The 14159-nt window shown below is 47.8% G+C and overlaps 1 protein-coding gene across 6 annotated transcripts in view; it reads left to right on the top strand.

Annotated features, from left to right (window-relative positions):
• The window catches only part of AKAP10 (A-kinase anchoring protein 10), a 60997-nt gene extending 48087 nt beyond the window's left edge, over positions 1–12910 (top strand). For 3 of the 6 annotated variants that reach the window (XM_032615720.1, XM_032615719.1, XM_032615721.1), the window contains exons 13-15: positions 1455–1507; positions 2122–2217; positions 5553–7250. In XM_032615720.1, coding sequence (XP_032471611.1) covers positions 1455–1507; positions 2122–2217; positions 5553–5558 — 155 coding nt within the window. In that variant the 3' untranslated portion in view covers positions 5559–7250. Of the gene's footprint in view, positions 1–1454; positions 1508–2121; positions 2218–5552; positions 7251–12409 lie in introns of those variants that run through there. The other 3 variants (XM_032615717.1, XM_032615722.1, XM_032615718.1) reach the window with 2 other exon arrangements.
• Positions 12911–14159: the final 1249 nt, after the last annotated feature.

The raw sequence follows: 14159 nt of genomic DNA, 5'->3' as shown, positions 1-14159 counted from the left end.
AAGGGGGCAGGGATGCACAGGAGTCAAAGACATTAGAGGGCATTAGAAGAGGAGGAGGAAGTGTTCACAAGTACGCTGCCAACAGGGTGACTGCAGGGGAGCCCGAGGACAGAGCATTGCGGCAGGGGTGAGACTATAGGCAGAGTATGTAATGTTGTGGCCCTGCTGGCTCTGCTTGGCTATAAAATTTAACTAGATCAGTGTTCAAACTTTTAGCTAATAATACAAAACATTGGGTTTCCCTGGTGGCTCAGTGGTTAAGAATCCACCTGCCAAGGCAGGGGACACGGGTTCGAGCCCTGGTCCGGGAAGATCCCACATGCCGCGGAGCACCTGAGCCCGTGTGCCACAGCTGCTGAGCCTGAGCTCTAGAGCCTGCGAGCCACAACTGCTGAGCCCACGTGCTGTAACTACTGAAGCCCGCACGCCTACAGCCCGTGCTCCGCAGCAAGAGAAGCTACCACAATGAGAAGCCCACATGCCGCAATTAAGAGTAGCCCCAGCTCGATGCAACTAGAGAAAGCCCGTGCACAGCAACGAAGACCCAACACAGCCAAAAATAAATAGATAATAAATTTGTAATAATAATTTTTAAAAAAAGAAAGCCATTGTTTTAAAAAATATATTAAGGGGAAAGGATCCAGGTTTTGTTTTTTTCATGAATGCTACAGTTTACTATAGCGTATCCCAGTCATTGAACTAATCAGGATCTTGCCTAAGAAATAATCTGCCAACCACTTAGTTTAAGGCAAAGTTAGGATGTGAGCCTATGTATTAATGAAAGGATAAGCTGTGTATTTTATACCTGGAAATAGAGGCTAGCCTACGTCCTTGGTGACTCCTCAGCATCTAGAGTACAGATGTAGATGGACTTGTGTCTCTCCTGGGAAGTTGAGGTGTATTATGGCCTGGACAGAGCATGGCTGTTTAAAACTCTGATCTTACCCAGCAAATTTACACAGGCCAGAGATCCAGCATGTAGCAGCACAATCTGCGCTGGAAGCCCTTTTGTAGGAGCTGATGCAAAAGATTGATGTACATGACATCTCCTGACGCACTGCTAGATTCTTATCTCAAGACCAGAGCCTCGCCATGGTTTCATTTGATCTTTGAATGTTTACTGCAGATGTAACACTACATGATAGTTCCTTTCATCAAGTGAGGAGAATAGAAGAAACATCTAGAGCTCTAAAACAGCTTTTCAAAGTTTTTCAAACCATAATATTTGCAAGTTAAACACCCTGCTATGGAGCCAATGTAATCAGTTTTTATTCATGGTAATATTCCTTAATTTGGGGGTGAGGTTGTACCCCCAAAATAGTATCTTTTAAAAAAGATACATCTTTAAAAAAAGAATATCTTTTAAAAGCTGGGAAACAGATGTTTATATAAGAGCATTTTTTAATGTAAAATTATGCATGAGGTCTACATTCAACTTTGGCTTTGTTTACTAGGATCCATGTTCTCTCAAGCTATGAAGAAATGGGTGCAAGGAAATACTGATGAGGTAAATTCTGCTTTTAGTGTCAGCAGATTCCTGTTTATAAGGGACACTTACTCTAAGCAAGGTTTCGAGGTTTCTCTTTCCTTAGTTCCCTTGCTTAAGCAGCATGGTACATCCTGCTTCCTTATCTAGGAGGTAACAAGAAGGTGTGGGCCCTCCCTGGCATCTCACAGTTGCCTGGTAGAGGCAGTGGAGGTGTCCTCAGTCCAGAGACTCTGGCCAGTGAAAAATATCCAAGCAGTCAAGGTTCCATTAATCAGCAGAGGCACCAGTAACAGTGCAGAAACAAAAGCTCAGTGTTTCCTTCCTCACTGTCTGTTACACTTTCAGAAGAGAGGCTTGCTTTTTGAATAGTTAAGTACACTGAAAGATGAGAGTGGAAAAAGAAAGATGTTCTGACCACCTAACATGAAAATAGTCATGATGTCGGATAGACAGTGAAGAGCATGTTAATATATCACAACCAGAGGGTGGCCCGGGTCCTTTCATACATGGGGACGTGCTTCTTCCCAAATAAGTAGAAATGATATGCATATACAGGTGTGTTTAGAACATGAAGAATGTCTGCTTATTCTGCTAGTGAATAACCATTATCAACAGTTTAATTCCTTTTATAGGCCCAGGAAGAGCTAGCTTGGAAGATTGCTAAAATGATAGTCAGTGATGTTATGCAGCAGGCACAGTGTGATCAGCCGTTGGAGAAGTCCACAAAGGTAAGGATGACTTGTGTTCTGATCTAGCGTGTGTAAAACTGGAGAGAATTAGATCCCAGAGACACACAAATTTAAAAGGGCATAAGGGAGCTTCTGCTTCTGCCGTTGAAGGGTTAACTGCTATAGGAATTGCCCTCTCATTATAAACAACTAGAAAACTGACAAACTAAATGAAACAGCTATTTCCAGATATTAGACAACACGCAGTAGAGGACTTTGATCCTTGAAAGGAAGGTAACATTGAGATGATCCCTAGTTCACTTCCTGGAAGCAGTTTCCAAAGTGTAGGGAGGACAAACTGTAAGCTTTCAATGAATTTTAAAGGATTGAAAGCATACAGTTTCTTCTCTGACCATAAAGGAATTAAACAAGAAATCAGTAACAGAAAGATATATGGAGGGAATTCCCTGGCTGTCCTGTGGTTAGGATTCTGGGCTTTCACTGCTGAGGGCCTGGGTTCAGTCCCTGGTCGGGGAGCTAGGATCTCACAAGCTGTGTGGCACAGCCAGAAAAAAATAAAAGAGAAAGAAAGATATGTGGAAAATCCCCAAATATTTTGAAATTAACATACTTCTGAGTAACCCATTAGTCAAAGAAGAAATCAAAAGGAATATTAGAAAATATTTTGGACTGAAAACACAACATAGTAGAATCTGCCCTCCCTATTCGTGGGCTCCACATCTGAAGGTTTCACATCCATGGATTCAACCAGCCACGAATCAAAAATATATTAAAAAAAAAAAATTTCCATAAAGTTCCAAAAAGCAGAACTTGAATTTGCCATGGCCTGGCAACTATTTACATAGCGTTTGCATTGAATTAGGTATTATAAGTAAGCTAGAGGTGATTTCAGATACACAGGATGAGGTGTGTAGGTTATATGCAAACACTGTGCCATTTTATGTAAGGCACTTGAGCATTCTCGGATTTCGGTATCTGCAGGGGTCCTGGAACCAATCCCCCACCATTACTAAGGGACAACTATATTTGTGGGATACTGCTAAAGCAGTTCTTATAGGTAAATTTATAGCATTAAGTATTTATATTAGAAAAGAGGAAAAGTCACAGTCTTCTATCTTAAGAAACTAGAAAATGAGTAAATGAAACCCAAAGAAAGCAGAAAGAAGGAAGTAATAAAGATAAAGGTGAATATCGATTACTTTTTTTTGGATCTACTAAGTCATTTACACTCTTCCATTTTGTTGTTGCCTCTTCTCTCACTTTTCCCTTTCATGTGACTTTGGTTTTTTTGTTTGGTTTTTTGTTTGTTTTTTTTTGCGGTACGCGGGCCTCTCACTGCTGTGGCCTCTCCCGTTGCGGAGCCCAGGCTCCAGACGCGCAGGTCCAGCGGCCATGGCTCGCAGGTCCAGCGGCCATGGCTCACGGGTCCAGCCGCTCCGTGGCATGTGGGATCCTCCCGGACCAGGGCACGAACCCGTGTCCCCTGCATCAGCAGGCGGACTCTCTGGGTTATTTTTTTAAGTACTACTTTAGGAAGGAGTGAATTGAATGGATGTGATCAATCTGCCATCTTTACCTGGAGGTCCACAACAGTGATCATTAGGAAATTCTGACTTGCCCCCAACTGAATACTCTGTTTTTCTGTGGCTTCACCAGCTGTGCCCACAAGAGCCACACAAATAACCCAGCAAATTGGAGGCAGCCACTTAGCACCCCCAGTTATCTCTTCAGGCAAAGACTCCCAGTTCCTCCACCACCTTTGCTTTCTGTAACTTGAGTTAACTCACAAAGACTTCATGTGATAGGAGAACCTCTGCTCAGACTCTTTGTGAAGGTGTTAAACTCTTCTGTCTACTTGATCAGGAGTTAGGAACACTATGTTAGTTACCTATGTTCAGATGGAGGCGTGAACTTAGATTTGGGTCCAGCATCACCTTTCCTTGCTAACTTTGTAGCCAGCTTCTTACTCTGTTATTACCAGAGCTTGGTTTAATTTTGAACTTCTCACTGAGCTGATTCATACCAAAACTCTGTTTACTTTTGCAGACTCCATCCTCTTTTCTATGTAAGGGTGATAATTTTTGCCTATATTCACTGGCTCAGTCAAACCCAGAATAGCAAATAACATGGTAAAGGTGTATAAAGAAGTGCAAGGTAGTTATTTTTGTGATTCCCCATTGTCATGTTGATGATCAAATGTTTGACTATGAAATGTTCTTTAGAAACCGTTTTGGAAAGCAGATGTTTAAACTTAAGGCTTTTCATTGGAGTTGTGTGTTCAGATTTTATTACCGTATGCTTTTCATTTCTAAGATACACAGATAATTTTGCTTTTAACCTTGCTAGACTTTCTCTTTGGCTGGCCAAGATGATTGTCCTGCCTGTCCTTTAGGAATCAGCAGTGTATTGGTATGGAAAAGCAGTAGGCCGGCAGGCCTCGTTCCGTCCATTTTCAGTATGTGTGACCTTCTGCAAGCTAATTTTCTCCTGTCCCTTCATTTCCTTATCAGTAGATCAGAGAAGCTGGACAAGAAAATCTAAGATCCCCTGTAATTCTCATTCCATGAATGTGTGAATGTGAGAAGTCCTGCACCCACAAAGGAGTACCCAACCCCTCTTTAACCCCTGTGGATACCTCTCTGCTTTGAATCACCTACTCTACATTTGTCTATAGAAAGCACTTGGGCATTTAATGTAAATGACCTCACAGCGTTACTGAATTGTTTCATGTGTTTATGTCCCATCTCACAAATAGCAGGGACCATGTCTTCTGTGATGTTTGTTTCCTCCCCAGTGCAGTGAAAAAGAGGACTCAGCCTCAGAAGCTTGGTCTTAGGAGGCCAGAAGAACAAAGCTCTCTGTTTTCTTTCTAAAGGCTTTGGCGCATTCCATATTATGGCTCTGTCTTCATCTAATGAATCCCCTGTGGACGGTCACTTAGGTCATTTGGGATCATTCCCTGTTACAAACAATACTTTGATGAATGTGTATGTAAGTCTTTGCCCTCTCTTATGAGTATGCTTTAGAGTGAATTCCTAGAAGCAGAATTATCTGTCAAGAAGTAGATGTTTCGTTCTAATATCTGTTGCCAAAACGGAAAGATAAAAGCAAGTCTGGGTGCCAGTCCTCATTATATAACCTTCAGGTGGGTTGCTTGACCTCCTTAGGCTTCCATTCACTCAGCTGTAAATGAAGATAATTAGGGCTTTTTACCTCCCGTGATTGTAGTCAGGTCCTGGCTGTCATGAGCGCTGGTATGTAGTAGGCGCTCACCAAGTGTAAGTGTTGGTGCCCTTCTTCCTTAATCTGTGGTGGTGATGTGTCGCTGGTTGTAGAAATGTACCTTACCTTTTTCTTTTCCTTTCTTTCATCAGCTATGACTCAAGACCTGAGATAAAGGAAATCTGCTTTTGGAAAATAGGAGCACTTTTTTCCTTTGGTTGGATTCTTCCCCACAGCCAGTGAAAACAGAGCACTGTATTTCTTCTCACTGTTGTTCCCAAGACAGAATGGCAGACAATCCTAGACTTCCACCGTCGGCAGGGTGTCGCGTAGACACGCCTGCACGTGATGATCGCACAGTGAAGGTCTAGAGACAGAGTGGTGGTGTTTACATTACTAGAGAATTACTAGCTTTCCAATGGCAATAACCCACGTGTGGAAGAGTGTTACTCCACTGGGATAGGCAGGGGCCACACGCCATGGGAGACGCAGAGGCGTAGAGCCGGTATTTGATGCACCTCCCTTGGCGGCGACCCACCCCAACAGCATCAGACAGCGGGTACCAGAGGGGCCTCACTTGGTCTCCTGAACAGGCAGGTGAGTCGGCCCCTCAGGAGCCAGGCAGTGTGGTGCCAGCAGGTGGCTTTTCTTCCGGGGAGCGGGGTCTGCACAGAGGCGTTAATTTGGAAGGAAGCTAACGGGCCGTGAGTCAAGTCTTGGTGACGTTGTCCTCCCCTTTGGTGACAGTGTATGGTTTTCACGTTTTAATTGCTCCTGAGACGCAGTACTCTTAAAACCAGCTCCCCCGCTGCCGGAAGGGCGAGCCTCTGCACTGCAAGTGGTAGGACTTGCTCCTCCGAGATTCTGGGCTCCGGTGACGTCACCTCCCCTCAGAGTACTTGTGGAAAGGGATGTGCAACAGCCATCACTCCGGTTTTCCCCTGTGGTTCCTTGAACAAAATGTTTATTCCCAGATTGTAGAGTTTTTAAAGAAGGTGGGCGGGCAGGTGTGGGGACAGAGAGGCACTCAGTTCTGACTCTCTCCTCTTCTTTGCTCTGAGCTGGGAAATGTGCAGGTTGTGGCCTTTTTCTTCTGTCTGTGGGGTAACGAGAGGCCCCTCCCTGCACTTCCACTTGGTCAGCTTCAGGGTCTGGACCTCGCTGCCATGGGCGGGGCCGCCCTGTCGGCCAGCACACTCCACGCAGGCGGTGCCAGTGCTGCCTCACCACACGGACTGTTGGAGGGAAAGAACGTTCTCTTAGGTGTTACTGCTTTTGCTCAGACTTTGCAAAAAATACATATATACACATATGAATATATAATTATCACCTCTGTCCTTGAGAAAGTCTTGAATGAACAGAGAATTTATTCCACTGCAATATTTGGTTGTATAGACATGCACTGTTTCATCAACAGAAGAAGCAGAAAGGCTGTGTATGAGTTTTTGGTACTATGTACCACCTCTGTTATTCTTCTAAAGTGAAGTATTCATGTACTTAAACCATATTCTATTTAATTGTGTTTGATTTTAAAATATATATATATGAATTATATTTAAAATTGTGTCAACTTTCTGCTTTCAGGGCATTTATGGCTCCTCTGTTGAGATGTGTTGATTCTTCCCAATATTTCCATTTGCTTTACAAGAACCCAGAACATGAGCCACTCCTGGACTCAGCCTTGTGTTTGGAGCGTATGGCATAGACCTGAGGTGTTATTAGATGCATATGCTGTGATTGACTCACTTTGTTCTTTTAACAGAATATTTCCATCCACTTCACTTTGCTTCAACCTTTAAATAACAGAAAAGCAATATAAAGGTCATAGAATAAACTGTGGTTTTGGGTGACTCTTGCTGCCTCTGCATGGTTTGAAATAACATTTTCCGTAAGACTCTAGGCTATTTAAGCTAGTGCTTTCAGTTAAGATACTGTCCAGTCATGTCTTTGTGTGCATTGTGTGCTTCGGAGCCAGAGATGTCGGTAGTTGTAAGGTTCTTAAAAGGAAAAGAATAGCAAGTTTGAGACTGAGTTACTTTTTCTGCCCCGCCCACTGTAGGACACAGAAGCAAAGTGTGGCCTGAAACTGGTAGCCAGACGAGACATATGCTGTCACGGAGCTCCTTGCGCTTATTTTCAGATTAGGATTGGAATCATCTGACCTCGAGTGCCAGGCTCTGTGTGGTGTACCCACAAAATAGGATTCCCTGGCAGGGTTTTTATAGGTGCAGTGAATCAGCTGAACATCCGGCTTTATCACGACGTTGACGTCAATGCATATTGTTAAAAAAAAAAAAAAAATGTCAGTGAAAAGGGGTACCTTTTGTAACTGGGCGTGTCTTCATCACTCATGTAAGATGTGATGAAAATTAAAAAAACAAGTACCAACCTAGCCCAGTGAAGGGCAGTAAAACAGGGAGCAACTTTTTGTAACCTTTTCTGCTTGGGTTTCAGCTTCAGTACAAGTTTGTAAAATGCCGGTCATTTACGTTTCTGAAGCTTTGGCTAGTTCAGTAAGCATTTGGAGGGGAAGGTCGCTCTGAATAGAAAAGTGCAGACGTCTTTGTTTTAAGTACTGATAGCTAAGCACTGCTGAAGCGGCGGGCGCCTCTCTCAGTACCGTGCTGTGGGGCCTTTTGTACACAAGGACCTCGTCCCTCCCCTCCCCCGCACACCAGTTGATCAGACCAGGGTTGATCTTCTCCCGATCCAAACAGGCCCAAGAACATTCTTTATCCAAAGAATTTTGCAAAGGGCAGGAGGCATCCCAGTCCCTGTCTGGGGTGATAGCACGTATGGGGCACTTGCAAGTCAGGACCCCTGAGCCGGTGCCACGTGGACGAGCAGAGATCTGTACAAGCAGAAACGACAGACACGAGAGCAAGTGGGTGAGAGCAGCTGCCTTGTGGCCTGGAGGCGGTGACGGTTTCTGGCTCTAGTCCTGCATCCTTGCCGCGGACTCCATCAATTCCTCGGGTATCCTTAGGATGAACTTTGGCTTTTTAAAAGTCAGTCTCAAGGGAGTTTTTCCTTTGCACAACCAAAAGGACCTTGACTACAGTACTACCAGATTGATGTAATCACTAATGATCGCATGTGCTCAGCATGTTTGCAAAATACTGGTGAATTCTGGAGAATTTTTCTCCAGTAAACCTTCCTTGGTCATTTTGTATATTCTCTCAAAATGGAATCCTAAACTCACGGAACTAAAAGACACTCCCTCATTTTTCCAGGGGGCAGTTACTCAGGCCTGGGAAAAGGGCAGGTCTTTGGCCTTTTGTCGGATGGTCACCTTCTGGACCAGGGCCTTTGCACGCTTCCCAACTTCCTTCTGAAGGATAAACACCATTCCCACTTTCAGCACCTACAGTAAAACCCAGAAATAGAAGGGCATTTCTGTTAATGAGTGGTAAAAACTTCAAATGAGGGAGGGCAGTGATTATCACAAACTTTGTAAGTGCTGACCATTTCTACGTACTAGGCAAGGCGTCTGGCCTTTGGCTGGGGCCGGAAGCAGGAGTAAGTTCCAGCAGGACCTTCAAGGTCACAGCTTCAAAGACCCACCAGGACAGCTGCTGTGCGGGGCCTCTGCAGATGAGCCCTGGGACGCCGCGGAGGCCTCTGCTTGGGCTCAAGAGTAGGAAGTGGGGTCCTACGCGGACTCGGGGGGGTGGGTGGAAAGGGCCAGCAAAAGCCTGGAGGGCATTCGTGACCACGGAGGAAAGCCCGTCTGCTGCCTGTCAGTCGGCGTTGGAGCTCTTCCCACTTCGTGGTTCATGCCAACGGGTGTTTCCTCGTCTGGTCCCTCCACGCTGCCTGCTCTGGCTGGCGCACTGCCCGGGCACGATGGGGCCCCCACGGGGCTGCTCCTCAGCTGCCCCCGAGGGAGCACTCGTGAGCCCAGGCAGGGGTGGCTGGACCCCGTCGGCGGTGGGCGGGCAGGTGCCCGGATAGAGTGGCTTCCATTCAGCCAAAGGCAGCTGCCATTTGCCAAGGAGCAAGTGAGGGTTGTGACAGTGGCGTTTCCTCGGACGCCTGACTCCCCGATCTTGAATAGCCGCCAGGCTTAGCCCGAAATGATCCCACGCCGGCCTCCACCTCCGTCCCGGTAAGAACCCCTCCTGCGGGCACTTCATGGAACGGCCCGAGCTGGGCCTCCAGACCAAGCAGAGCTCCCCATCTTGGCAAAGGGCCCTTTGTTCTTTCTAATGAGAGAGCTGCCGGGTTAGCAGGTGTTCACCTACAAAGTGTTCATGGTGCAGGGACGCAGGAAGGGGTAAAAAAAAACCTCTGGGCCCCCTGGAGTTTCCATTCTACCGAGGAGGTAGAGGTTGGAGCTTCATCTGAAGTGGGTGCTGGTATTTTTCACTCAAGACAGCCCTTTGTTTTTATTTTTATTTTTTTAATTTTTTTTTTTGCAGTACGCGGGCCTCTCACTGCTGTGGCCTCTCCCGTTGCGGAGCACAGGCTCCGGACGCACAGGCTCAGCGGCCATGGCTCACGGGCCCAGCCGCTCTGTGGCACGTGGGATCTTCCCGGACCGGGGCACGAACCCGTGTCCCCTGCATCGGCAGGCGGACTCTCAACCACTGCGCCACCAGGGAAGCCCCAAGACAGCCATTTGAGCCAGTGATTTAACACCCTCCCAAAGCCCTTCCTGGCAGAGGTCACCAGGTTTCGTGACCTCTTGCCCGCGCCCTTCCACGTGCCCCCAGAGGGCCGGTGGCTGTGCGGCTCCATTTCCTCGCCGTCACCTGGCTGACAGCGAGGGGTGGGCACCTTGACCCCGGGCCCTTCAGGCTGCTCTCTGATTCGGGTGGGCCTAGGAGTAGCCACAGCCCCGTGGGGCTCTCTTTAGAGCTCCGGGAAATGTGGAGCCTTAGAAGCTAGAAACAAGGGGACCAATGTAGAGTTATTACACGCAGGTGATATAAAAACCCCAAGCTTGGAAAACCCAGCTCCCTACTGAGCTGATGCCAAGAGGTGATCAGCCCCTCCCGAGTTCTCCTTTCACGAGAATAACCAGCACTTGTGTACTTGCCGTGTGCCGGCCTCTCTCTCAGGTAACCCGTGTGACAATCTTCTAAGTGTGTACTTTTCCCTCGTTGTAAATGAGGAGACTGAGGCTCTGGAGGCAAAGGAATTCTCCAGGGGAATCAAGTCCAGGCAGCCATTAAAAACATTCCATTAGCTTAAAGCAGCGGTTCTTAACACTTGGGTGTGCATCAGGATCCCCCGCAGAACATGTTAAAATGGATTGCTGGGCCTCCACCACCCCTCCCCCCTGCCCACAGTTTCTGGGTTGGTAGGTCCAGGGTGGAGCCTGAGAATGTGGATTTCAGCAAATCCCCAGCTGCTGCTGCTCGTAAGACCACACTTTGGAGAATCACGGCCTTAGAACCTCTCCTGTAAACTGGGAAACACATGTTTTCATTCCCTTTTATTGGACCACAGAAGTGTAATTTGAGATCTATTACTCATTCACTCAGCACATAAATCCTTTATCAGTATTCAGTATTTGTCAAAGCCGAGGGGACCCAGACACCAACCCGCTGTCTCATTGCCTGGGCAGGTCTGAGGCCGTCCAGGCAGGTGTCTCCCCCGGGGGTGCGGCTTGGAAGAGGCCCAGACCAGCCTCAGCCCCCAGTGCATTTGCTGGGGACAGTGCACGTGTCCTCCCTTCAGGGCTGAGTCCGGGCTGGTGGGTCACACCAGGGTCCCGGTGGAAGCTTTTGCACAAATCCTGCCTGGTCCACTTCTTTCCAGCTTGTCCCCCAGGTCCTCGATGCCACCTGCCCCTGAGGCCCTGACCAGGCCTCTCCTGCCCCCTCTCCATTGCTGTCTCTTTTCAGGTCCCTCCCGCAGGGCTCGGGTGCCTTGTTCCCCTTCCTCTGTCTTCTCCCTTCAGCACACGCTTCCTGGGGGCCAGCTGTGGGCGTGTCCCCAGAGCAGACACTGCCCACCCTCCTTGCTCCCTAGGAAACAAACCCTGACGCATTGCTGGGGTGAGTGACCTGCTGGGGGCAGCCTAGGTGGACCCGAGGTTCATGGACTCCTGATCGCAGTCTTGCCCTGGAACATGCCCACTGTATGTTCCCTCAAGACTGTACCCTCCCCTCCCCGAAATGGACCAGGACTCCACATCAGCATCGCCCATGACTGCCCACTGCTGGCCCAGCCCTGCCATGTCTGCACTCCACATCCTCCGTTACTGCCTGAGGAGGCTGTCCTCTTATCTTCTTACCCAGCTCGGGTCCACTCGCCCGCGCACGGCATGGCCAAGCCACTGACACAGGGTGAAGGAAAGTGCAGCATTTACTGTAGAACCCCAAGCAAAGAACTGGCAGCTCTTCCTCTGAAGACACAGGGCTTTCAGGGAAGGTTTTTAAAGACAGGGTGAGGGAAAAGGTCAAGGGGTGTGTGATAAGCTTGTGCACAAGTCTGGTTGGCTGGAGGTGTGGTAACAGGGTGGTGGCTCAAGAATCTCAGTCATCAGCCTTCCAGTTCCAACCTGTCTGGAGTCTGCGTGCTGGTGGTCAGCATGCAGCTAAACTTCTTCCACCTGGTGGGGGTTTCAGTATCTGCAAAACAGCTCAAGGATATGGCTCAGGATGTTACCGATAGCCCTTGAGGAACTAAAGGTATTTTGGCTTTGTTCTATGGCTAAACTATTATTATTTTGTTCTGTTTGACTGTTCCTTTTGGTTTTGCATTTTCTCACTTCTCTGATTAAATCTGCTCTTTGGACCTCGGGGAAGGCCTAGGAGGCTAAAGCTTTCATCAGACAAGAGGTGGGGGACACGGGGGTGGGTCGGTCCTGGGAAGCCCCTGCGGGGTCCCTGCCCGCCCACTCTGGCTCTTCGGAGCTTTCATCCCTTCTCACCCCTACCCCAGCAAACTGCAACTGTCCATGATGGCAACCCCGCCTGGGCTCTCCAGTCACACCCATGGCCAGACTGTCATCTCCTGCAACTAACTGCTCTACCTCTGGTTTCCCCTCACATTTCAGCCCCCAGCAACCTCAAGCCATGCAAGTTTTGCAGGGTTACAGATGCCTCCTATTGGAATGGGTTGAAAGAGGAGTGAGAAGAAGCTTGCGAGTGATCCCAGGGGTTTTCCCCTCACTGTTACTAGAGTTGGGCTTTGTAAACCAGCGTCAGAGAGCAAGTTCAAAAGCAATAAGTGAGTAGTTTTGTTATAAGGATGACAAGCGGGGGCTGGGGAGGACCGTGCTGATGTGGGACTTGGGTTAGTCTTCCTAGTACCAGTGCGGGACACGTGTGTCATGCATCACAGACAACTTAGATACAAGGAGAAACACTTTGAGAAACCGTTAGCCTCTATCGTGATGAAGACTTTGGTGTCCCAGATGCACATATAGTGTGAATAACATTGTTACTTGAAATGGGAGATGGGGAAAAAAAGCAATATTTTGTACTGATGTATTCTTGTATATAATGTTATTTTAAATATGCATGTGTAACTAAATAAATTAGATATTATAACTAGACATCTGACTATTTTGTCAACATTCCAAAAACTTTAAACGCAGATTGATACCTTACTTTTTTTTTTTTTTTTTTTTTTTTGCGGTACCCAGGCCTCTCACTGTTGTGGCCTCTCCTGTTGCGGAGCACAGGCTCCGGATGCGCAAGGCTCAGCGGCCATGGCTCACGGGCCCAGCCGCTCCGCGGCATGTGGATCTTCCCAGACGGGCACGAACCTGTGTCCCCTGCATCGGCAGGCGGACTCCCAACCACTGCACCACCAGGGAAGCACGATACCCTACTTTTTTTTTTTTTTTTTTTAATTTTTTCTTTAGGAAAATTGGGGCTTGCCTTAAATATAGAATCACTTATATCATTCATTACCTCCCTGTGGTCTGCTGAATAAAATCCAAATTCCTTATTTAGCAATGAACGCCCTGGCTGACCCAGCCTCCAAGACCTTGGAACCCTAGACCCTTAGCTCCGCCTCCCCACACTCTTCCCCTGTGGGGTTCTGCAGACTTCCCCCCTACACTCTGCCTCAGGAAGCCCTTCCCCTTCGAAGACTCACTCCTCCCCCTCCTCCAAGACCCTCCCTGATGTCCGGTCCCCCTGAGTCCCCCAAGCACATCCTCACACAGCATCCAACTCGGCCTTATCGCGGCTGGTCCTGGCTCTGTCTGCCCCACCAATTGTGCGTGAGCTTTTCCCAGGGAAGGGTCCCAACCAGGGAGCGTTGCCCAGGAGATACTGGGGAAGAAAAGAGAAAATTCGCTTTAAATGAACCAGTCACAGCTCGTGGTCTTCCTGGGCTCATCTGCCCGGAATCGCAGCCAAGGCCTCCCATGCCTTAGGGGCTGAAGGGGTCCCTACCTGCTGGCGGCAAGAGGCTGACGTTGAGGTAGATATCTCAACCCAGGTCCAGCAGCTCACAGGTTGCCCAAGTGTCCTGAGACCCTTTCAGAAGGTCTGCAAGGTCAAACTATTTTCCTAGTAACACTAAGACGTGAATTGTCTTTTTTCACTATGTGAATATTTGCATTGATGATGCAAAAGCAATGGTGACCCCCTAGCAGGAATCTGGACACACTGTGCCAGTGGTCACCGTACTCTTCCCTGCCAGGCACTTGCCATTTAAAAAAAAGAGCCAGTTTCCCATAAGAGTGTCTTGATGAAGCAGTAACAATTATTAATTTTATTAAATCTCGACCCTCAAATGCCTGTTTTTAATGTTACGTGGGACAACATGGGAAGGACACAGGAAGCCCTTCT

The sequence above is a fragment of the Phocoena sinus genome, chromosome 20 (assembly GCF_008692025.1).
Source record: "Phocoena sinus isolate mPhoSin1 chromosome 20, mPhoSin1.pri, whole genome shotgun sequence".
Classification (NCBI taxonomy): domain Eukaryota; kingdom Metazoa; phylum Chordata; class Mammalia; order Artiodactyla; family Phocoenidae; genus Phocoena; species Phocoena sinus.
The sequence above is the reverse complement of the archived record's forward strand: the minus strand, read 5'-3'. Positions and strand labels throughout refer to the sequence as shown.